General features: G+C 37.9%; 2 protein-coding genes across 3 annotated transcripts in view; both read left to right on the top strand.

The window, feature by feature from the left end:
• The window catches only part of LOC117403254 (ectonucleotide pyrophosphatase/phosphodiesterase family member 3-like), a 46185-nt gene extending 28530 nt beyond the window's left edge, over nucleotides 1-17655 (top strand). Inside the window, exons 11-23 of the mRNA XM_034005270.3 lie at nucleotides 111-242; nucleotides 563-594; nucleotides 683-810; nucleotides 3640-3709; nucleotides 10790-10877; nucleotides 11405-11589; nucleotides 11886-11928; nucleotides 13371-13525; nucleotides 14129-14264; nucleotides 14970-15044; nucleotides 15338-15470; nucleotides 15852-16008; nucleotides 16728-17655. Coding sequence (XP_033861161.1) covers nucleotides 111-242; nucleotides 563-594; nucleotides 683-810; nucleotides 3640-3709; nucleotides 10790-10877; nucleotides 11405-11589; nucleotides 11886-11928; nucleotides 13371-13525; nucleotides 14129-14264; nucleotides 14970-15044; nucleotides 15338-15470; nucleotides 15852-16008; nucleotides 16728-16895 — 1502 coding nt within the window. The 3' untranslated portion in view covers nucleotides 16896-17655. The remainder of the gene's footprint in view (nucleotides 1-110; nucleotides 243-562; nucleotides 595-682; nucleotides 811-3639; nucleotides 3710-10789; nucleotides 10878-11404; nucleotides 11590-11885; nucleotides 11929-13370; nucleotides 13526-14128; nucleotides 14265-14969; nucleotides 15045-15337; nucleotides 15471-15851; nucleotides 16009-16727) is intronic.
• A 4902-nt stretch (nucleotides 17656-22557) lies between these two features.
• The window catches only part of LOC117402602 (synaptotagmin-like protein 3), a 34157-nt gene continuing 30987 nt past the window's right edge, over nucleotides 22558-25727 (top strand). Inside the window, exons 1-2 of one of the 2 annotated variants that reach the window (XM_059024187.1) lie at nucleotides 22558-22674; nucleotides 25189-25624. In XM_059024187.1, the coding sequence (XP_058880170.1) occupies nucleotides 25515-25624 (110 nt within the window). In that variant the 5' untranslated portion in view covers nucleotides 22558-22674; nucleotides 25189-25514. The remainder of the gene's footprint in view (nucleotides 22675-25188; nucleotides 25625-25727) is intronic. The other variant, XM_034003925.3, reaches the window with a different exon arrangement.

The following is a 25727-nucleotide window of genomic DNA, read 5'->3' as shown; positions in this document are numbered from 1 at the left end:
TTACTGGTAGAGGGTTTTGTAGTTCATATTGCACTAAACGCGAAGTGCTTTAGTTCTACGCCTAATGGATGCACAGAAAATACGGTAAACTAATGATGTTCTTGATATAGGGATGGAAGAAGCTAGCTGTCAGAAGGCAGAATATATATCTAAGTACATGGATAATGTGGACAACTTCATCATAATACCTGGACCTGCTGCTCGGTTACAACCAAAGAATCTACCAGAGGACTTTTTCACTTGTATGTATTTTTTTATTCCATATGTTTTGTACAGTATTTGACTTCTGAACAAATTGCCTCATTATTAGAAGTGCATATGGAGACTTTTGAAATCATGGTTCTTCCTAAATTATATATATATATATATAAGAACTAACTTAGATTATAGTTACTTCAGTACCGGTCCAGTATTTTCTTCCTTTAAGATTTGTGGCTATTGAACAAAAGAAGTGTTGCAATCAGTTACTGTATGGTATAACATTTTGAGTTTAGGAAACTGTCACTGGCCAGTATGTGTCATTTCCAATACATTTAATAATTGTAGTTTTTGACTTTTTCAGTTGACTATGAAGGCATTGTGAAAAATCTTTCAGTAAGTTTATTTATTAAATGTATTATTTTATTTATTTGTTATTGGACTGTGGGTGATTTATTTATATGGTTTTGATTTGTTATTTCAGTGCAAAACTCCCGATCAGCACTTTAAACCTTATATGAAACAACACCTACCAAAGCGTTTTCACTTCGCCAACAACATCAGAATTGAACCTGTTCATTTCTATATGGAATCTCAGTGGCAAGCAGCACAGTAAGTCAAACAGGAGTTATTGTACCTATGACTATGCAAGAAATCTGATGTATTGAGCTAGTAGCTCTGATTGAAAATGGACTGGTTTCAAAGAACATTATTAGCACTAATCTTAGCTTGCCTTATCTATGGTAAATTAGCAGTATATGTGAATCCAGTCATATAAGTTTTATCTTAATTTTCATTAATTTTGTTTTTTTGCCTTCAACATTAACTTAAAATACAGTCAACTCTCATTTTAATATGAATTTCAAGGGGCCACCAAAAAAAATGGTCTTATCAAAGTTTAAGCCAAATGCATACTGTCAGTTTCTATTGAAGTTACAGAAACACCAAAATCAAATTTCAATCATAGTACAATGAAAAACATAATACATTTTAAAAGTACTGTGCATGGTATTGAAAATACAGTTGTAAGTGAACTCTTAAAGTAGACATTGCAAATTAACTGCACTTGAAATCTGCATGTCCCATTCTGATCACGGAATTTAAACCACAAAAACAAGGTGTCCGCAACACCAAGGTATTGTGCAAATCGGAAACACTGACAACTTGCATCCACATTTTGTTGTTCATAGACCTGTATTATTGTATCATGGTTTTTCAGAGTAATTGAGAAAGTGTTGAGAAATCTGCAGCAACATCTTCCTTTTTCTTGTACTGAGGTACATTTTCCACAGCTTTCAACATCTCCACTTTTGTCTGCAATATATGTAATACATTTATTTATTTTTGTGCTGCTTCATAGAAATGGGATTGAAGCATCAGCACTGTGGCAACTCAAACTTTGTCAATGCCAATTCGAAATGCATCATAGGATCAGCAGTCCCAAAACAGCACTAAAATACACTACAGAGGCGCTGATCTGGATGCAAGTCAATCATTTCCCAATACCCTTTACACTCAGTTGTTCAAACTAGGGCAGTTTAGTTTTATTCAAAATTTTCTTCCCTGCGGGGCTCCAGAATAATTTGCACAAACAGGAAATTAAGTTAATTCATATTATAAGAAGTAATTTACAGTAAGCGACTGCTAAATTTGGCTGGGACCATGTAGAAAATTCATAGCAACAGGAAATGTGTTTAATGAGAATTGACTGTACTTTTGATATGTTTGTAAATGGTTTTGAAATATGTATCAGTATATCCATCTATATGTTTACTGGTCTGCCTGTCTTCGTGTTTAGGAAGGTATATTTAATATAAAATGCCAACTCTACAAAAACGTAATACACACAAGCAAAATGAATCGGGTAGTAGATTGGATTGAAGATCACAGATGGAAGCAGTCTTCACTAGAATGGAGATTTAGGGTTACAGACTGGTTCCATGGTGCAAATGGAAACATGGGGAAAAAAGTCATATACTTCATTTCTATGGACAGCCAACTTGAGTGGACTCGATTTGGTCTGAATTCTCAGAGAAAAGGAGGCGTTTCCATGCTTTTCCGAGTTACTCAAGTTATCACGTGAGTTGGGCAGGAAATACTTGTGAGTTAAGGTCAAGACATGTATTCGCTGTAGACGGTATTACAGTCAAATTGTCAGTGATTTAAAAAATAAATCCATCTAGGTATTCTTTCACATTTGTTTCATGCAGTACATAGACCTCTGGCAAACTGGTATGCAGAACAGGGAAAGAAGCACTGGACAAGGGAAATAACGTGTCAGATGTCAAAGTGGATATGAGAATGGCAGTGATTAAGCCAATTTGCTTGAAAACATTAAAAGTAGACCGGACATTTCCATCAAAGGATTTAAAAAATCTAGAATTGATGATTTGATCAGAAACCCTGAGGCAGTGTAAACTGTACCTTCTACTGTAGTATGACTGTTACAAGGGTTTAATTAACAGCCAAACTTGTTTATGTCAGACTTGTTAGAAAGTATGTAACAAAATGGCTGATTGTTATTGTCGATACATTGCAGATATTACTAAAGACACACACCATGCAGGTATTGCAAAGTCCATAAACAAAACAAAACGTTGAAATAAATTAGTTCTGCACCGTATAAAATGGTGCTGATTTTACCAGTGCTTGCTAGTCTACCTGATTAGAAGGCCTTTGTTTTCCAAGTTGCTGCAGTGACATTGTAGATGCTAGTAGAACGAGTTACTGTAAATGAGATGCTTTTTTAGCAGACAGATTTCATTAAGTAGGCTAAACATTTATTTTAATATTTTTGGAATTAAAAGTATAAATGCAAAACTGCGTTGCATTTTTCTTTGTGACCTTGCTAGGTGAACAGCAATTCCAAAACCGTCAAAATCCCCCAAGGTAGCAAATCCGCCAAATTTAATACCAGCCAAAATGTCCAGTTATACGCTATGTTCCCGCCCCCTACAACATTTTTGATTGGCATTTAGTGAGGTAATTTCCTCCCAGCCCTAATTTAGGCCAGCACGAGGAGTGAAATTGGACCAGAGAATTAGGACTCCCATTCAAATTGGGAGTCAACTTGAGTAATTTAAAAACATGGAAGTGGAGGTGTAGGGGGGTAACTTGAGCACCTACCCGGGTTATGTGGTTCATGGAAACGTGGTAAGAGCTGGGACCTATTTGTGATGTTTTCAAAAATTACTAGATTAGGTTAATCAAGTCAGTATATCACCTACATTTAAAGAAACGCATGACATTTTTTTTTTATTTGTAAAAAACAATTCTAAATATTACATCAAAGTTCTCAATATAATTCTCAATAACTGTCTCTATAATAAGAAATATCGCATGAAATTTAGCTATGCTTACACCCTAACACATTATTCACACTCACACACACACACACACTCACACATTATTTGATACAGTTCTTCTGCTTTCTTCTTTTAGGAAACCAGGCAATCTGAAAGATTGTACAGGGGGATTCCATGGTTCTGACAACATCTTCAAAAACATGGAGGCAAGTATTTAGTGCTTGACTAGATTGCAGACTGCATTTAATACAGTGGTAAGTGTTTCACAGATCTTCAACTGAGATTCAGACTTCATTGGGCCTCATTTACAAAAGGGCGCTAAACTTTGTTGCATGATAATTGCAATTACCGTGCAAATTAGTGATTTCCGTATTTACTATTGCAATTTTATTCATTATCGTGTGAAATAGTGGGAATATTATGGTGCGCATTCATTTTATTGTTCCACACTATGGTAATCAGAATGAATTTGTGATTTGTATGGTAATGCATGATAATGTAAATGAGGCACCCCACTCTGAATAATGAAATGAGCTTCATTCACTAAAGGGTAGTAATTGTATTGTGCACATTAAAGTGAGCGATTAACTAGTTTGTTTGGACACCAAGCTTTAACCACTGATAGAGGAGCGCTATTTAAACCTATTCTTCTGGCATGAATACTAGTGCAGTTTGATTCTTTTTACTTGATTAGTTTGATTCATTCAGTCTAGTGAATTAATTCAACAGATTTGTTCCTTTGATTCACTAACGCGAAACAAATACATCCTGCTGAATTACTTTATTATGAATTTGTTTGAACGGAAAAATCTGTCAGCAAAGGCCATTTAAGTTAAGACTGTTCACTTGGGGGGCCGTTAAAAAATATATACCGGTTGTGACGGGGTGTGGGTATTCACTGACACAGGAGACAGAAGTTGTAGCCGAAACACTGTACAGGTGCTCAGTTTTATTTTGTTTAATCTTTTGATTTGTACTGATTTTCTTTTAGCCCGCAGAGGGCGCTGTTGTCCGTGGTCTGGCTACCAACTATGGTATCCAGAACCTACGGGAATACCAGGCAGGGTACACAGTCCAGTACAGGTGCACTCGCAGGTGATCAAAAATAATGAAAACGAAAAGGCAAAAAGAAAAAGGGAAAATAAAACGCAGTAATCAAAACTACAAAATAAATGTGCTGCACTTTGCAGCGTGATTTTCCCCAGTCGCCGCTACCCGTACGACCCGGGTCTCCGTCCTACACTTCACTGTTCCTCAGCTAAGTTTTAAAACACTATTGGGGTCTGCCCAAGGATTTCCCTGCTTTCTCTCTATTTCTCTAGGTCCTTCTCTTTATGTTTCCTTTGGGACTTTTCTCCCATCTGTCACGATCTTTACTGAGCAGCGTGACCGCTTGCTCGTTGTTCAGGTCTAAAGAGGCAGATCTGAGGAAACAACAAAGTATTAATTTATAGGACCAGCAATCCCCCCCCCCCCCCCCCCAAGACCCGCCTCCCAGCCACTCAGAGAGAAGGAAAGCTCACACACCCACTTCCCCACCTCTGTGTCACTGCCATGACTGACAGGTGAATCCCATGGGGTTGACACGAAAATGTCTATATAAATTGTTTTAATTCTGCAACTTTTCCACATAATGCCTGTTGATGCAGAATCCAGTGTAAGAAAATGGGTACGTCTGCATTCTTTCTAATTTTTTCCAGTACTTTACTAGCCAATCCACTCTTTTGCTCAGTCATATATGGTGCACCCTCTATTGTAATTCCACCAGTTAGTTTCTAAATCCAAGGTAATTCTGCACTTTCCATGGCTTCTTGAAAGTCCTTTCGTTTCATTGAGACGCCATAGCTTCTTTAATTTCCAGTAAACTCAAAATTATTATTATTTATTATTTATTTCTTAGCAGACGCCCTTATCCAGGGCGACTTACAATCGTAAGCAAATACATTTCAAGTGTTACAATACAAGTAATACAATAAGAGCAAGAAATACAATAACTTTTGTTCAAGCAAAGTACAAGTGTGACAAACCACAATTCAATAATACAGCAGATAATAGTGATAGTTACATCAGGATATGATTAAATAGTGATAGTTACATCAGGATGTGATTAAATACAAAGTACTACAGGTTAAACACTTGGCAGATTACAGCATTTTGAAGTACAGGATTAAATGCAGTAAAATAGGGTGCAGATAAGAGCAAAATAAAGCACATTTACATGAAGGGTGATAGTGTCCCAAGATACAAACAGAGGAGTTCTACAGGTGCTGTTTGAAGAGGTGAGTCTTAAGGAGGCGCCGGAATGTGGTCAGGGACTGGGCAGTCCTGACATCTGTAGGAAGGTCATTCCACCACTGCGGAGCAAGGGTGGAGAAGGAGCGGGCTCTGGAGGCAGGGGAGCGTAGCGGAGGTAGAGCTAGTCTTCTAGTGCAGGCAGAGCGGAGAGGTCGAGTGGGGGTGTAGGGAGAGATGAGGGTCTGGAGGTAGCTGGGTGCAGTCTGGTCAAGGCATCTGTAGGCTAGTACAAGAGTCTTGAACTGGATGCGAGCGGTGATCGGGAGCCAGTGGATCCAGCGGAGTAGTGGAGTAGCGTGGGCGAAGCGAGGCAGAGAGAACACCAGGCGGGCAGCAGAGTTCTGGATGAGCTGGAGTGGACGGGTGGCGGACGCAGGGAGGCCAGCCAGGAGGGAGTTGCAGTAGTCTAGGCGGGAGAGTACCAGGGCCTGGACCAGGAGCTGGGTAGCATAGTTGGTGAGGAAGGGTCGGATTCTTCGGATGTTGCTCAGGAAGAATCGGCAAGTGCGTGCCAGAGTGGAGATGTGCTGGGAATAAGAGAGGCAGGGGTCCAGGGTGACTCCAAGGTTCTTAGCGGAGGAAGAGGGAGAGAGTGTGGTAGATTCCAGAGGAACAGAGATAGAGAGATCAGAGGAGGGAGAGGAGGAGGGAAAGAAAAGGAGGTCAGATTTAGAGAGGTTGAGTTTGAGGTGATGCGAGTGCATCCAGGAGGAAATAGCAGACAGACAGGTAGAGATACGGGAGGAGATGGTGGAGTCAGAGGTGGGGAAGGAGAGGAAAATCTGAGCATCATCAGCATAGAAATGGTATGAGAAACCATAGGATGCGATGAGGGGGCCCAGGGAGCGGATGTAGAGATAGAACAGGAGAGGACCCAAGACTGACCCTTGGGGGACTCCAGTTAAGAGAGGGTGAGGTGTGGAGGTTGCTCCACGCCAGGTTACCTGGTAAGTTGGAGAGGTAGGAGGAGAACCAGGCCAGAGCAGTGCCAGAGATCCCCAGGTCAGCAAGAGATGATAGTAGAATAGAGTGATCAACAGTGTCAAAGGCAGCAGAGAGGCAGCTCGGAGAATTAGGACAGAGGAGAGAGAGGCAGCTCGGGCACACTTAACCCTTTGCGGTCCATTTATTAATCGCGCGTCAGGCACGCCAGGTCTAATTAATTTTCACACGCGCAGTTAATTTTATACGCGCTGTTTAAAAGTATTTTTTTTCACAGTCAAACGGGTTTAAATGGCCCTGCATATCAACAAAGCACACACTAGGCATCTCCAGCCCCGCCCCAGCCTTTTGTTTGCTATAGCGTTCAGCTGTGTAAGAAATAAATAATAATAATAATAATAGTCGTACATACCGATCGATCATCTCCAGATCACTCGTTTTATCACCAAACTCCTCAATAATGCGATCCAAGTCATTATTTTATTACTATAACATCTGAAAAAAGCTCTGCAACTGTCCATGATAGTCTCAGTGCGCTGACGCACTTAGCCAGCTTGTTTACTATGGACGCCCATTATCTGATACCTGATACCATGTATGACTATTCATGAAATACGCCTTTTTTTTTTTTTTTTCCCGACTTGTCTCGGCTCCTGTCGCTACCACTCGGCAATTGAATGGTTTTCTCGGCTTTTTCCGGAGAAAAAACGACTAAACACCCGTTTATTGCGTTGCTATAATGATGTCGGACCCAGTCCGACAAAGGACCTGTGAGGAATAATTGCAATGTCGGACCCAGTCCGACAATGGACCGCAAAGGGTTAAGTGAGTTGGTGACAGACAGGAGGGCGGTTTCAGTGGAGTGAGCAGAGCGGAAGCCAGATTGGAGAGGGTCAAGCATAGAGTGGTTGGACAGGAAAGCAGAGAGCTGGCGGTGTACAGTCCGCTCGAGGGTTTTGGAGAGGAAGGGTAGGAGGGAGACAGGACGGTAGCTCTGGAGGGAGGTGGGGTCGAGGGTAGTTTTTTTGAGGAGGGGAGTGATAGAGGCTTTTTTGAAGGCAGAGGGAAAGATACCAGAAAGTAGAGAGGTGTTGAGGAGGGAGGAGATGAAGGGGAGTAGAGCAGAAGCAGCAGCTTGAAAGAGATGAGTGGGGAGGGGGTCCAAGGCACACGTGGTGGGTTTGTGACCCTGGAGCAGGGAGGAGAGGTCAGAGTCTGAGAGGGGTGAGAAGGTGGAGAAGGAGGGCGAGTAAGTAGGGGATGTAGTGGGTGTAGGGGTTGGATCAGGAGGGGGTGCGGGGGAGGGAGATGTGTTAGAGTTTGCGGATATCTGAGATTTTAGAAGAGAAGAAGGAGGCAAAGTCATCAGGGGAGATAGAGGAGGGAGGAGGAGGGGGGGAGGGTTTAGGAGGGAGGAGAAGGTAGAGAATAGTTTACGTGGGTTGTTAGTGGAGGCTTGGATTACAGATTGGAAATAAGCACATTTAGCAGAGGAGAGAGTAGAGGAGGAGGAGGAGAGGAGAGTGCGGTAAAGGTCTAGGGCAGCTGGGAGTTTGGTTCTCTTCCATTTCTTTTCAGCAGATCGCAGTGTGATTCTTGCCGAGCAGAGCGCAGAGGAGAGCCAGGGAAATACGTTGCTTTGTGCAGCATATCGGTGACATGGTACGGTATAGTCTTTCAGAACTGCAACCGTTGCACTACAAATCAGACATGTTACCTTGTCGTCAAAATTACTCAGTGAAAAAATAATCTGGCAAACGATTTTGGAATCTTCGTGTTCCGTCCCCACCTTTCACTTCCGTGACATCTCCAGCTACTTTTTTGCTATTGATTTTAAATTTGACACAAAGTAAAATAAATAGTTTAAACAAGGCTTCGCTTCGCTACCCTAATCAAAATGATGTGAGCTGTGGGTGTGAGGAAACTGATCCTGTGTGCTGTTTGATTGGCTATTTTACTACCTCTGTGAGCTGTGATTGGCTTAATGGGAATGTCACTCATACAATGCAGACTGCACATGTTGAATATGCGTGTTATATTAAAGAGGCGGGTTGTTTTAAAGAAGAATTCCAAAACAATACAGTACAATGCAATTTTGGAAACTGGAGAAAGGAAAATGTTTGCTTTTTTTTTTAATCAGACAAGGAATACATGGTAAAAGGTAAGCAGTGTAGTTTTACTTTACGTTGCCTGTTCCGTGCTGAGTGCTGTGTCTGTTGCTCGCTCATTTCCAGTCGATGTAAGCCACCTCCACTTTCACAATAAGCTACTGACCAAAAGATACGCCAGGACTGCTGGGGTGATTACGGGTAAGTCTCTTTATTCTGCACCTTAAATTATCGCTCACACATACATGTAGTGTGCACAGTATGGTATGTAAATTAGCAAAATACTGTGCATGTAAATTAATGCGTTCTCTGTTTGTAAATGGGACAGTAAATTTAGATTTATCACACACGTTAGGCTCACTACTTTACGTGCACGTGCGTGCTAACTCCAAATTTAAAAACTATATTGATTTGAGGTTTTGCCCTTATAATGCAATGGCATGCGCTGAAGTGATTGCCTACTACTTGACTGTAGTTTCTTATAGTTTTTAAGACCTGAATGCCACTGCCAAAACAAATGCAGACAGAACGGGAAATTTAATGTGGTTTGCCATAACCACTGCCGGTCACAGGAAGTATACAACAGAGTTAGAACAAAGAAGCCTGGATAAATTATCAGTAGAAAAGTAGCAAGAGCTAGAAGTGACAGTTTTTGTGAAAAGGGAATATTATCACAGCAGTTGCTGTAGCTGAATGGCAGATGTAGGGCAACAGACAAACGCATCTACTACTTTTATATATTTTTTTGCTATTTTATAAGACAAGCTACATAACACATATGAAAAACCTTCCAATGTCCAAACTACTTTTTTGTCTTGTGTTACTTGTGTGAGGCATACACAATACAGGACAAGGACTTTGTTGCGGTGAAGCTTGTAAGATGTATGTTTGCTTTGTGGTGTGAAAATATGCAGCAAAAGAAGTAAGACATTGCAGTATAACTTCAAACAAGGAAGCAAAAAGTTATTAAAAGTGCATGTTTTACATAAGAACCTAAGAACATAAGAAAGTTTACAAATGAGAGGAGGCCATTCGGCCCATCTTGCTCGTTTGGTTGTTAGTAGCTTATTGATCCCAGAATCTCACCAAGCAGCTTCTTGAAGTGGAGTTGGTTCCAGACCCTCACAATTCTCTGTGTAAAAAAAAAAAAAAAAAAGAAGTGCCTCCTATTTTCTGTTCTGAATGCACTTTTATCTAATCTCCATTTGTGACCCCTGGTCCTTGTTTCTTTTTTCAGGATGAAAAAGTCCCCTGGGTCTACATTGTCAATACCTTTTAGAATTTTGAATGCTTGAATCAGATCACCATGTAGTCGTCTTTGTTCAAGACTGAATGTTTTAATGTATTACGATGTCAAAATGTTACATGCTCGTTGTATATAAATCTGCCTTCTTCCAGTTCTGTTGTCAATTCAGCGCTTGTCTTCTTTCTATTCCTTAAGGCTATTATCTTCAAGTATTGCTTATCCTTGTTAGACAGCTCTTTGGGTCTTCCAGTCCTGGGTTTATTAATTACAGATGATGTTTTTGTGTACTTGTTGATTATGCTTCGGATACCACACCTTGAAAATCAAGTGATGCGAGCTATTTCACTCAATGTTTTTTCTTCTTTATGCAGGTCAAGGTAGTTATAATAGTAGAAAACACTAGTGGAGTGCTTTGAGTAAATTGTTGATGCTCATAATGCATCAGAGTAGAAAAATGCAACATGTCTAAAGCTTTTGCACAGCAGTGTATAATGGATACATTTTGTCAATAGATATCAATTCAGGCCTTGAGAGAAACTGTTTATTTTAAAGTTGATGAAAAATATAAGTAACTGGGTCGAAGTTAAAATTATATAATAAGTATAGTTAACGGACCAAAATGACGACAAAAAGAAAAATAATAATCACATGCAGACAGGTTTTCAACTATTATAACAAACTCTGTTTTCCTTTAGGCAATCTTTATAGGACATGGACCAGGAATAAAATCCCACAATAAAGTGGAACCATTTGAAAATATTGAAGTCTACAACCTGTTGTGTGGTAAGGTCAACATGTGTTCTGTTTTATTGTAGCATTTCAATGTATACCCTGCATATCTACCAGCTATGCATTTTGTGGTTGGTCCTGCTGAAGATACTTAAAACCATTATATGACATAGAATCTCACTGCCCTTCCCTATTCATTGGGATTCCTGTTATCCTGAGATAACATAACACAGAACGGATAAATAGAGACCACGGCAACAGCAGCCTGTGGCCTAGCTGAATGTCAGAAGCAGTACATTACTGATTTTTCATGAAAATTCAGGACCTTAAAAGTAGGAAAGACCAAAACAGTTTCCTGTGCTAGCATTAAATCCTTGAAGCCATATTTTATACACTCAGAAGACTGCTATCCTGTCTTGCACTCGATGCTCCCTCTAGGGATCAATAAGCTACTAACAACCAAACGAGCAAGATGAGCCGAATGGCCTCCTCTCGATTGTAAACTTTCTTATGTTCTTGTAATAAACATGCAAAGTTTACAGTTCCAGCAAGATCTTAACACTGTTATTGAACTGTTTTAGATTTGCTGAATATTACACCCGCACCAAACAATGGAACCCATGGAAGTCTGAATCATATTTTGAAGAGACCTGTCTATAGTCCAGTCCATCCTACAGAGGTGTCATCGCCTGACATCTGTTCTATAACTACTCTGCTGCCGTCAGATACACTGGGATGCCAATGCAGTTCTCTTAGTAATCCAGAGGTACTATCTCATCTCCTTGATACCCTTTCTTTAAAAAAATAGATGGATAGATATTTTTAATTTATCAAAGCAGGACCATCAACTTTTATTCGAGGTAGTCAAATAATAACTTGGTTAACAGTTTTTAATTTCATATATTGAAATAAACTGCAAATTGAATCCCCTGCTTGACACTGGTTTTGCTTTACAACAGGATACACATCTTGGTTTCTTTTTAGGTTAATTAGTGTTCTGTTTTATTTATTTGTAATACTTTAGATTTTCTTCATATCATTACCTCCTAATTAATATTTTAGGTAGAAAACCTGAACAAACAACTGGAACTTAATGGAGATCAAGGTAAGAGTATAGGCTCGTAGTGGAGCTTTTAAACAAGTATTTGAATTCAGCGTGACACCACTGATTTGTCAAGTCATTTGTTATCTTTTCAAGTAATCGGTTGCTAAAACAAATGAAGAAATTGGATTTAAAGAAATATCCTTAACTAAAAAATAAAATAAGTTATTTGATGCTCCCTTCCTTCATGATTTGATCATTGTACCAGGGCCAAGAACCCTGTACATGAAAAGGGCAATTTATTATTTTGTATTTGTTTTGTTGTAGTATTATTATTATTATTATTATTATTATTATTATTATTATTATTATTATTATGACTTATTTATAAATATGACGGTGAAGTCGTATGTTTTGTTATTGTTTAAATGTGTTCTGGCAGAGACAAGGTCGGCAGCTCATCCTCTGCCAGTAGTATTTAAAAACCTTGTGGTAAAGTGTGGCTGTCGGCTAGTGCGTTGTTAAACTAGCTGGCAGTCGCACGTAATTAATAAACTTGTGCAGATTGTGGCCGACGGGTAATAGAATAATTACTAGCTAGTTAAACCCCTCGGCCACGGTATATAAACCTGCAGTGCTCTCAGTTCGGGGTGGGTGTTTGGAGGAGCGAGCGAGAGCAACAAAACCAAAAGTAAAAAGAACAACTAGCTTTCGGATCCGTGAAGGCCACTGCCCAGCCGGACCTTAGGGTTGTATTTAGTGTGCAAGATTTGTTTTACTTAAAACCTTTATTTTGCTCTGCAGTATTTTTTTGTTTTCCTTCCTGCTTCTGGCCTGACGTCACCACGTCAACCATCCCTGTCACAATCATTCAAAAACAATAAAAAGTTAATTCATGGGTAGGCTATGTTAACAGTAATTGCATATGTGCTGTTTTAATTACTATGTAAAGATCCTTTACCAATTCATTGTTTTTATTTTATATTTGTGTAAATAATATATGCAGCACAAAGGAATATCCACTAGAAAGTGTTCTGAGGGCATCAGATGGTTTTTAATGGTTAGGTTTAGGGTTAGGTATTGGGTCAGGGTTAGGTTTTAGGGCTGGGGTTTCTTAAGGTTGGGGTTGGGGTTGGGGTTGGGGTTGGGGTTGGGGTTGGGTTAGAGTCAGTGTGTTTTGATTTCGTAGACTTGCCGAGCTCTGGAAGTGAAAGGTGGGAGTGCTTGGAAAATGCTGTAGAATCATCTGATGCCCCCAGGACACTTTCTAGTGGATATTCTTTACGCTGCGTAGGACTATATAAATTGAACATTTTTGTTTTGTTTTGTATTGCCTGAGAATTCCGTATGCATATTCTCTATTTCATATTGGATATTTGAACTGGTCTCGTGTTTTGTATTGTTTGTTGTTTTAGTGTATGAATGAGTGACAAGAGGTTAGGTTTCAGGAATGTTTTTATTATGTAAAATAAGTCTAAATATTGTGTATTCTTGTTCTTTTCAAGTGAACACAGCAAATGAACTTCACATGCCATTTGGAAGACCAAGGGTTTTGCAACAAAATGCTAAATACTGCCTTTTATACCATTCTCAATATATAAATGGATACAGTCAGGATTTTCTGATGCCATTATGGTGTGCATACACTGTGCAAAAACTAGTAAGTTACTATACATTTTATTAAAATGGCAATAATATACACACCCTAAATTCAGTTGGTTACATGTTTGTGAAATGGTTTCATTCCTGATAAGCATGGTATTGTAATAGTATGAATAACCACCATTAAAGGTGTTCTTGTTGTTGTTGTTTTTGTTTATGTTAAATACTGCTTGGTCACTGTATTTGACATATTTACTGTGGCACAATAGGGGCTATATGGGGTGTTTTTGCTTTTTAATTAATTAGACTGGAGTAAATGGGTGTATTAAGTAACTGAGCAGCTCCGTGAAAGAATCACTTAACAGCATGCTCAGTTCCACTCCTCCTGAGCAGCTCAGAGTGGTCAGAGCAGATTTCAATCGGTGATTGTTAAATTTTTCACTCCGAGACGCTCCATTAAAACCGCACCCAGTGTTTTGAAAATATACCCCTGCATTGTATTTTCCATGGCACTGAAAAAGGCTAAGTCACCTTTTTATTGTTTTGCATAAATTAAAATACAACGCAGTAGTATAATTTGTTCTAAAAGGATAACAAAGAATACATGACCTGACTACTTCGGTCTTTTTTTTTTTTTTTTTTTTTTTTTTTTTTTTAAAAGGAAAATGTTAGTTCTTTAAAGCCAGAAAGTGCTGACTGTTTGCGAGCTGATGTTCGTATCCCTGCCAGTCGGAGTCAAAGCTGTCTGAGCTACAAGAAAGATCCTAATCTTACATTTGGATACTTGCATCCCCCTAGTAAGTGCGGTATTATTAATGTTGGTCATATTCGCATGAGAAGCTACAAGTGTTACTAGTTTAATGTATAATGCGCAGTGATGTGCAGCTACTTGCAGAATGTTGGTCTAACTGCCCTCCATAAATCACAAAGGGTTAATAACAAATGCTTTCCCTTAAGACATTTACCATACAAAATTGCAGTTTACAAAATGACAGTTTACTAGCCATAGTTGATCATGTTTTGTTTTACTATACTTTAGTATGCCTTTACCATGATATACTTATTTTTAAAAGGTTTAAAACTTTTTATACACCTCACCAGCAAAACAAATTCCTTTGAGCTTTTGCTATAGATTTTCTGCACATTTCTTTTCACACTGATGCTAATTTGTTCTTCCACAACAGTGAGGTAACTTCCTATATAGCAGGGCAGCCCCCCTGAATTGCATCAGAGCCACGTATTCATGCTTATCCTGGGATTGGTTGATGAAATCCTGGTGCATTTCCTAGTGCTGTAAAATGCTCTGAAAATATCCGGCTCTATCCTGTTGGAATATAGATTGATCAAATCCACCCCTAGTGCACTAAAATGTGGTGATAACTTAATTGTGATCTCCATTATTACATTGCAAATGTGTGTATTAACTGCTTTCAAGAAACCTACAGTATATGTTGTATATCTTCAAACTGCTTTAATGTATATGTATATGTATTTTTCTCTAGATCGAGGGCCACCCAGCAGAAAAGCTGACTCACTGATTACTAGCAACACGGTACCAATGTATACTGCTTTCAAAGGTAACTGGTGAATGAGAAGTAAATGTTAACATTTCTTATCAATTAAACTAAACAACACATTGTTTTTGACCTAATACCTACTCTCTTTAAGAACAAATGATCAAGGTATTGCATTTTTTGTTAACTTCTAGTCTGCTAACAAAACATATTTTTAATTTTGATCTATCTAAAAAACAGCGGTTTTTCTTAATAATGGAATGTGATGTGTCTGAAAAGTACACTGTATTTGATTCCTGAGAAGTAAAAATCTCACTTTTTTTTAATTTATTTTTTTATTTCCTTTTCTGTTGCAGATAGCTGGATCCATTTTCACAGTGTGCTGCTATTAAAATACGCCAAGGAAAGAAATGGACTCAATATAATTAGTGGACCAGTATTTGATTACAACTATGATGGACACTTTGATACTCCAGAACAACTTAAACAGTAAGCAGTGTCTTTTTGAAAATAACTAATGTTGATAGACACAATACTTATTGCCCTGCTTATATTTTTACACTACATCAAAATGCACTGGTTTAGAATTAACTCTCTTCCAGCAGTGAGACCACATGGTAACAGCTAATTTAGTGTTAATCAATGGGTGCAATAAATGTTAGTATGATAAAGGTTCTATGTACGTTTCTGCTTATTAACAATAAATTGCTCTTCAAATTTACCTCAGTAAACATTTAAATGTGGCTGTGTAGAGAATAGTGTTAATTATACCTGAAAATGCCCCTTTAGGTTAGCAGTCTGTTCCTTCTAAAGAAATTCATGATATTTAAAATGGATTAAAACACGTTTTTTAATGATTTTTGTTTTTAGGAATGTCACAGATACTCAAATTCTCATCCCAACTCACTATTTTGTGGTATTGACCAGCTGTAAGAATTCTTTCTACCCCCCTGAGGCTTGCAATGGCAGTTTGGATGTTTTCTCGTTCATTATTCCTCACAGACCTGATAACACGGAGAGCTGTACAGTAAGTACTTTATTATGCTTTGGGTGGATGTATTTTCTTAAAGCTTGAAAATACACGGTTCTAACTAACAAATTGGAATACTGTTGTGGGAAGGTTTTATCTAGTCTTTGTGCTATACAACATGTTGAATACATGGGAGCCATTTTAATCAAAAGGTAAAATGTATGTTGTAAAATGGCCTAACTACATATCCCCAATTAGAAGTTTGAATTATAAGGCTTTATCTGCACCACCATCTCCACCAGTCCAGAAAGCCCCTTACTAGCTGAACAGCCAAACTGAATGTTTAGAATAGTGCCACCAGAAAAGATCTAGCAATCATGGCAAGCAGACCCCAACAAAATGCTGCCATGTAATGCAGTTCTGAACACTATTAAAGCAATTTTAATAGTTTACATGTATATTCTAAAAAAGAAGTTAGTACATCTAGAGATGGCTTGAGTTGTTAGAATGTCTGGAAAGGGTGCTTACCAATTGATTTCACAAGTTTAATTTTGTCAAGGCAGAAAGTGACAGTATGAGTAAGAGAGAGAGAAAGAAGACTATTTAAACCTTAGCATATTCTCCTCATCGAGCGTCAGACATGGACTTCTAAGACTGGGCCCATCCTCGCTTCCACGGTTCAGTGGCTTGGTAACGCTGAGCATTTCAAATTGCGTTCATAAATGAGGATAAAAATGTCTAATTAAGTGATTTTGCCTCTTGTATTTCCTTCTCAGACTGGTACAGACCTGCAGTGGGTGGAAAAGTGGCTCAAGTTCCATGTTGCCCGTGTACGAGATATAGAGCTGCTAACAGGACTCAGCTTTTACCAGGACAGAAGACAGCCGGTCACTGAGATTTTACAGTTAAAAACATTTTTACAGACTTTTCAATATGAAGATTAATTTCCAACGGCATTATATATATATATATATATATATATATATATATATATATATATATATATATATATATATATATATATAGTAAGACAGCAGGGAGGGGGTTAAAATCCTCCCTGCATAAAACACATGCATATGCCCCAGTGGCTAATTGTTTTATTTTTTATTATCCCCTGCACCCGGTGGTGATTGAAAATTAGAACCGGGTGCAGGGTATTTAAGACGTGCAGCCAGTCTGCACGGGGCGGCTGCTGAGTAGAAGGCAGATAGTGTGCTCTGTCTTAGCCGTCGTGAGGAAGATAAGTGCTGTATTAAACCTGTGTGGTTTTTGTTTTGTGACAGGTAAACAGCTTAGCCGTCCTGCGAGTTAGTCAGGGACTTACCTGTGTAGTCAGCGCTCCAAAAACGGAGTTAGGTGTTTGTTTCTATATATTTTTTAATGTGCTGCCTGTAATCATGAAATGTCATGAGGCCATGGTGTACTGTAGCAGATTTATTTTTTTAATAACCAATCTGTTACTTTTATCTCAGGGACACAATAAATGTTCAAAGAAAAGGGTGAGGCAGCTCATTCTTGTCTTGTTTTATTTTAGTTGTGACTTTTGTTGTTGTTGTTGTTGTTATAATTAATCAAATTAAATATTTTATGTGGCAGGCATTTGTTAAAAAAAAATACAATTTTATATTTCAAAGTTGTTTCATTTTATTTTTATGTATCAGAAACAATGTGGTTTAAATTCAATATTAAAGTAAAGCTCTGGTCCTTGTAGGTCTCTCCTTGTTTTTATTACTTTGGTATATTAACACACATTCTTGAACTAGCCTCTTAACTAAAATCCAATTCATGTGCCAATAAGAGCAGAGACAATTATTATATATTCAATAGAATATGGATTTGATTGGATGAAAATGTGGTTTTAAGTCTTAGTTTGATTAACTCAGATCATTTAAAAAAATTAATGTAATTAGAAACAGTGGCGCAGCGAGGCTTGGAAATGTGGGTGGGCCCCAACTTAAGGTGGACGGGCACTTCACAGGAAATAGTTTGCAAAAATGATTTAAATCCATTTAAAACCCTGAGTACATCAAATATTTCCCCTGTAAATCCATTTGAAATGTTTGAAGTAGACACAAAAATACATTTACATATATCCACAGTGAATGTGCTTTAAAAAGACAAATGGGCAGTGTCACCAAACCAGCGAGAACACAGTCATATTTCATCAAGCAATTATTAAATAAAACGAAAGCTAGTAAATGACTTACCATTGCCTAGTTCAGCAGGGGGGAAAATTACGACCCGCCAAAGGATTCTATGTGGCCCACCTCTGTCTAACAAAAGAAAAAATGTATATAAAATAACCGCACAGTGTCGAGCAAAAAAAATATATAATAATATATCACCACGGCAGGCAGGAGCAATAAAAAAAAACGCGTCTATCTCGGGTATTTGTGTAGGATTTGTGCCTCGCTCCGGCTAGTCGCACCTGACCTGACTATATCCCTACGCAAGCCATGGTTTAGCGTAGTAGTGTAAGGACTGATAGGCTGGTACTGTGGTAACAGTGCAGTGTTTTTTTGAGCGCCAATTTGCTAATTGCTGTTAGCTCTCACAAACTGTGAGTGTGAATTCGAAGATGAGTTTATCAAAGAAGAGGAAAGTAGACGGTGAGTGCCGAATATACAACAAGGAATGGACTTCAAAATATTTTTTTAATGACGTGTGGAAAAGCTGTGGGCTTAATTTGCAAAAACAATGTGGCAGTGTTCAAAAAATACCATTTGAATTGGCACTTTGAGAGCAAATATGCACGTACATATATTAACTTTTCTGTCAAAGAAAAAGCAAAGAAAACTGATGAGATGGTTGTAAGAACTGAACCAAAAAGAGCAAAGCATGTTCACAAAGCTATCAGCGGTACAGGAGGGGATTACGAGAGTGAGCTACATGATTGCACACAAAATTGGCAAGAACAGCAAACCATTCTCGAAGGAAAATTTATAAAGGAATGTACGGTTGACTCTATTTTGTGCCCAGACAGGAAAAGGCAGTTAGAGAACATCAGTTTGTCAAGGGAACCATTGTGAGATGTGTTCAGGATATCTCGGAGAATAATAATATTGTAACGTCCGTGATGACACAGACATGACATGCAGTTAAAAACAGTAAGAAATGCCAGTAGTAGACTTTCTCTATTGCAGAATGTGTCCGATGTTGGTAAGCATGCAGACGCGGCTTTCATAAAGCCATATCGTGTAATTTTGAAATCGGCTGTTCAATTCGCAAAGTTGACAATGTATATATATGATTCCACATTGCTCTCAAATCTTCATTAGAGTGCTCCCTGGTTGACTTTCCCAAAGATGAATTAACAAACGAATCATCCAGTCAATCTGGTCATTTTCTCTTCTGACATTTATTTTCACATGTTGCCATTTCCACTGCTGAAGTGCAGATTTGGAGGAAGAGGATGATATGTGAGTTGCTTTTGTGGCTTCATTATCTGTCCATTGTCTTTAAAAAAAATAAATACGAGTTGTTTTGGCATGTTGACCGCCGCACTACTACTAATTGGCCTGCAAGTTTGCTTAAAAAAACTGCACATTTTAAATAAAGTTGGAATATGGAAACGTCTGGGACTTAACACATCCGCGCCAACTTCCTCACAAGCTGTCACTCAAACGCAGCTTGCACATGATTCGTTGTATAAGAGGAAGATCCCACCCAAACATTGCATCATTGCATTGCATTGACTGGCTAAAGCTTGCGGCATTTTCTCTACAGGGTATTTGTCCTAAACTTGAGCTCTCGCCTTTGGGGTGCACAGTTTAAAAAAAAAAAAAACAATAAATACATTTTACATTTACTTAAACTTGGCATACACATAGGCGCATATTTGGGTGGGTCTATGTGCTAACTGGGTGGCCGCGGCAACGCCCCTGATTTGAAAACGATTCAGTACCACCAGTATTTCAAATTAGGTCTGTTGTATTTTATAATTATAAAATGTTTTTTTTTTTTTTTTTTTTACAATAATTTTCATGTGTTTGTATGATGTCATTTTTGTTTTTCATCACAGATCCTCTACAAACTTCATGCAGTACATGTAAAGTCACCTCCAAATTTATTGGCACCCTTTATAAAGATGAGCAAAAAAGGCTGTATAAAATAAACAACACAGGTAATGAGCTATATTTTATGCTCAAATATATGGGAAAACCATATTTTATTTTAATACAGTTGCTCAGAGAAAAAGTTTTTTTATTAACAAGTAATATTTTTTCTAAAAAAGATAGGTGTCAGAATTATTGGCACCCCTAAAGATTCTTAGAAATAAAATCAAACAAAATTAAATTTGCATTAACATTCTACTACTTTAAGTTCATCTCAGTCTAAAGGAACTGTATTGTGGCCTTCCATGGCTTACTGTTTCACTGGGGTATAAAAATGAGGTAACATGCATATGAAATCCATTTGTCATCCATCACCATGGGGAAAGGCAAAGAACTCACAATGAAAAGAGACAAATGGTTGTTGACCTTCATAAATCAGACAATGGGTACAAAACAATAGCTAAAAAACTAAATATACCACTTACCACTATTAGGGCAATAATTAAGAAGTTCAAAACCACTGGAACAGTGGTAAACTTGCCTGGTAGAGGACGCAATTGTATCTTGCCCCCACGCACAGTGAGGCAGATGGTTCCGGAGGCAAAGGGATATCCAAGGGCCACAGTTGGAGAATTACAGATCTTGGTTGCATCTTGGGGTCACCAAGTCTCCAAATCTACAATTAGACACCACCTCTATGCCAATAGGCTATTTGGAAGGGTTGCCAGAAAAAATACTTTGCTGAGAGCAACAAACGTAAGCGCCTGGAGTTTGCTAAACGGCATTGGCACTTCGATTGGAACCGGGTGTTATGGTCAGATGAGACGAAAATAGAGCTCTTTGGCCACGCACACCAGCGGTGGGTTTGGCGTCAAAAGAAGGATGCGTGTGCAGAAAAGAACCTCATACCTACTGTAAAATCTGGTGGTGGATCTTTGATGTTATGGGGCTGTTTTGTTTCCACTGGTCCTGGGGCCCCTTGTTAAGGTCAACGGCATCATGAACTCTACCCAGTACCAAAAACCTGGTTGCCTCTGCCAGGAGGCTGAAACTTGGCTGTAAGTGGATCTTCCAGCAAGACAATGACCCCCAAGCACACATCAAAATCCACAAAGAAATGGTTAATTGACTACAAAATCAACATTTTGCAATGGCCATCTCAGTCTCCGGACTTGAACCCCATTGAAAACCTGTGGTTTCAATTGAAGAGGGCAGTCCATAAGCGCAGACCGAAGGATATCAAGGATCTGGAAAGATTCTGTATGAAGGAATGGTCTAAGATCCCTCCCAATGTGTTCTCCAATCTCATTAAACATTATAGAAAAAGACTATCCGTTATCCTTGCAAGGGGAGGGTGCACAAAGTACTGAAAACAAGGGTGCCAATAATTGTGACACTTCATTTTTTTGGAAATAAATTTATAATTTGAGAAATGTGTAATTTTGGTTGATTCCCTTGAATCATTAATAAAGTCAAATATATTCCACATGTTGGAAAATTACAATATAGCTCAGTACTGGTATTATTTATTTTATATTTTGCTCATCTTTATCAAGGGTGCCAATAATTTTGGAGGTGACTGTATATATACTTTAAGGACTAGCTTCATTCCTTCACTAGAGGGCAGTATTGCTTCAGTGGTTTTCATTCTGTTTAAAAGTATCAGAGCAGCGCTCTTGCTGGTTTACATACAGTGTTATAAAAACTTGATTTCTTGTTTAATAACTAAAAAAGATGAACTTCTGAAATAAAAATTATGACAACCGATTTTTTTTAAAAGAGATGGCCCTTTTGCTAGCTCCCAGTTGACACTGTTAGTAAAACCACCTTACTGATTATAGGGGGACATTAGTTAGTAAAACTGCAACCATTGATTATAATAAATAATTCACAAAATGGGATGTTAAACAGTTAAGAAATGAAATATTAAGAATGTAGATAGTATATAGGATTCATGTAAAGCCTATCCACAATAGGCATATAGTACATATAATATTAAATATAAACTCATGATGACTTATTAATGAAAGTTGTTTGTTTCATCAAAATGTTGAAAATAGTTTATTTAGTTAAATTCCTTGGTGGAACCATGAAAGGTGTTATTGCTAAAACTACATTTTAATAGAATTTGTATTTAATACTTTGAGGCCAAATATTGCAAGTGCACTATCATTTTACAAGTGAATATACATAAACCTTCTGCAAACACCCCTAATATTTTTGATTGTGTCTACCTGGATTTAACTTTTTATAATACACATTTTGGCAGAATTGATTAATAAAATGACAAAATGCGTTTTGATTTAAAGTTAACTTTGAAGATCACAGAATGGTGTAGAAATTATATTCCAACTTAATAACTAGATTGCTGTAGTATTTTTTGAAAATGTTAAATATATATTTTGTACTGTATTTTAATGCAGACAACCCTCCTAAAAAGTGTGGTACTAAAAATGAAATAAATGCATAAAAGTAATAACTACGTCATACATGAAGGTGTAGAGAAAATCAGTTACAAGCTGTACCTTTCAGCACTTACAGGCTCTCTGGTACACCAAAGCAGGAAGGAAAGAAGATGACGTGCATTTCCCAGCTCAGTATTCTCATAACCAAAAGTTCTGCATGTGTAGGGGGAACTTGAATAACTGCACAGGCTGACGAAATACAGGTAGGGTCTTCTTTCCTTCAAGGATCTACATACTATATTAAGTAACATAGTGAGATTTGTTTTAATATGTATTCATTTCTGCATTTGGTTTGTTTGGTTGTTGTAGATAGTACCTGTACTTTTTGTTAGTTACATCAAACTACAATATTTAAACAGAACTGTACATTAAAACTAACTCAGCTGAAATGTTCTTATGTCCATAACATTCTCCTTTTCTGTACTGGGTCTGACGTAATCCTCATCAGTCTAGTATCAATCCAGTTTACTTCTGCTCAAACTCCTTTATGGGTGTTTTTAAGGGTTCGGTATATTAAAGCAGTTCCACTTCCCTGGATTGGCACCAGGATACTTGGTTGATGTTCTTTTTCTGTACCGTAGCAGCTTTAATACATAACATCCCCTGAAGCCTTCCAACAAAGTTTTCAGAGATGTAGAAAGCCACAATTCGATGGCTGCCATATCTTTCTGCTGATGGTCTTATTAGAATGTAATTCTGCTACTCTTGTGGCTGCTGCTTTGGTTGACAATTCAGCCTCCCGTTGAATAAGTTTCCTTTTTAAATAACAGAAAGCATGTACATTATGCCATATAGAACCATTCATAAGGAACTCAATTATATATTGGTGTAATATTTAGTATGCCCGTTTCATTAATGTTATAATTATGGTATGCTTTAGTTTAATTTATTTTTAAACAATATTTTAAGTTGGCAATATCATTTACAAATGTTCATTTTATGTTGTCTTGAACATCCTTATTGTGACTATGCTTTGAGCAGGGTGAGTCCAGTTTGTTTACTTTAACTAAGGGTAGTTTAGCTGAAGGAACATAAGCTTTGCCACCCCTTGAATCCTGCTTGTCATCACTATTCTGTGAGCCTAATAGGCATGCGCCAGCTGCTGATTTCTGTAGTTGGAGGTAACGTTACATGTATTCTCCATTATTCCATATTGTATTTTTGCTATACTTCTAACATAGAGACAATATTTTCTTAATTTAGGCTAAAACTAGTAATATATTATTCCAGCTTGGGTGGGGACTTCTTTTGTAGTTGATGATGCACAAAGCACAAGGGTGGGTTTCCTGTGCATTCACAAGACACTCTGTAACATCATGCCCTACATAGTAATAATGTGTGAAGGTGATGCCCATTTCAGTGTTTGTTTCCAGTGTTTTAGATGCTACTACACTATGTCACCTGATAGGCTATTCCATGCATAAGGTTCAGACACCTTTCTCAAGTAAGCATATTTTGTATGATCCTGATGACTTGGTAGAAGGTATTTTTAAAATCCAAATCTATGATCACAAGATTTTCTTTTTCTTTTTTATTTACAGCTCAGATCTCCCAAAAACAAAAGCCTTGTAGTGCTGGTCCCTATCTCCTACATGTTCCATTAAGGCTCATCCTTTTATAGGACATCATTCCCCCTACCAAATGGAACTTATTTAAGAGGAAAGCATCTCAATCTTTTTTTAATGTCTCTAAGTGTTTTATACACTACTATTTTACTGGGTAGGCAATGTCATGCATTAACTATCTGTGTAAAAAAGTGCTACCTACCTGTTTTAAACTTACTTTTACTCCATTCATACCCTCTTGTGTGTATATAAAGGCACAGAAAGCTCTTTTGTGCTAATGGGATGTGATTCAATCCCCAGCTTGTCAATAAAGTCATCAATAAATAACTAGTTTGATATTTTGTTTTTAATCTAGTACCGGTCTCCATTTTGAAAAGCAATGGAAAGGGAGTTTTTACAAAAACAAGAGGAAAAGACAAATTTCCATAATGTTTCAGCACCACCATTAAATCAGGTCCTGTCTCATTAAGGCAAACAAGAGCCAGAGTCAGTGTGGGTTAAAAAGCCTTACTTTTATTGTTACCACTAGATACTTGTTGAGTAATGGCTGACAAAGATAAGTAGAAGAACCTTTTATCTCTCCTTACCAGACAGGGAATTGTCAAGAGTGATAAAACCTACCCCCCCACCACCACCACAATAATTTACATATTTCATGAACACAGCATTAAAATGTGACTATTTGTCAGAGAAAATAACAAATAAAATTAGTTGTTTACAATATATATATATTTTCAAACTGACATGGTAGCTATAGCACTGCCGTCACATGAGGAGTCTTCCCATTTGATTTGAAATTTTGAACAGAATGCAGGCTTTGCTAAACCATTAAGGCGGAGATTGAGTGCTAATGAAATCTGTGATAAGCTTCTAGAAGAGGGGATCCCTGTTTAATGGGGCCAAGGAACACATCATATAACAAAACATATATATGAAACATAAGGCTGCCTCTGCTTCTACTCACACAACCTTTACAGTACATCTTTGTTATGAGGGTCACAGAGAGACATTATTATTATTATTATTATTATTATTATTATTATTATTATTATTATTATTATTATTATTCTAGGAGCAAGTATACACTGTGTGAAAGTACTGAACGACACCTGTGATGCGAGCTGAAGCTAAACTTTGCTTGTTTATTTACAGCTGTGTGTATCTCTCCCGCTGCTAGCAAAAGGACCCACATTCAAGAAAGTGTAAGATACCCATTCATCTGCAAAACAATGTGAAGTTAAGAAGCTGCTGTTAATCCATCCTGTTGCTGCTGACCTGAAAAATGCCAGCTCTGCTAGTCACTAAAAGCAACAGTTACACAGCTCAACGTCTTTGAAACATCTTCAGTAAAATTAAGCTTTGAACAGAAGCAGTTTCTCTGGGCAATGCATTTAATGTCCCGGAATTTCATGGATAGTCCAAATCCTATTGTGTTAAATAGTATGTAGACATGATCAACAACAAAACAAGCATAATCAATGGCTGAGAACATTGACTTACATTTCCTCAAAGAACTTGAAAGAGAGAAGGTTCTGGAAGTCCTGTACAGGGATAAGGTACTGCGTGCAGCAGAAGAACAACGGATACGGTAATTCATTGTTTTATTTCTTAACGTAGTGCAGGGAATATGGTCAAAGGATACACATATTGGTGTATATTCATGAAATTACTCCTCTGGATACTTTTTTGGT

Source organism: Acipenser ruthenus, chromosome 5 (genome assembly GCF_902713425.1).
Source record: "Acipenser ruthenus chromosome 5, fAciRut3.2 maternal haplotype, whole genome shotgun sequence".
In the NCBI taxonomy this organism is placed as follows: domain Eukaryota; kingdom Metazoa; phylum Chordata; class Actinopteri; order Acipenseriformes; family Acipenseridae; genus Acipenser; species Acipenser ruthenus.
Note: the sequence above shows the minus strand (reverse complement) of the source record. Positions and strands in the feature narration are given on the sequence as shown.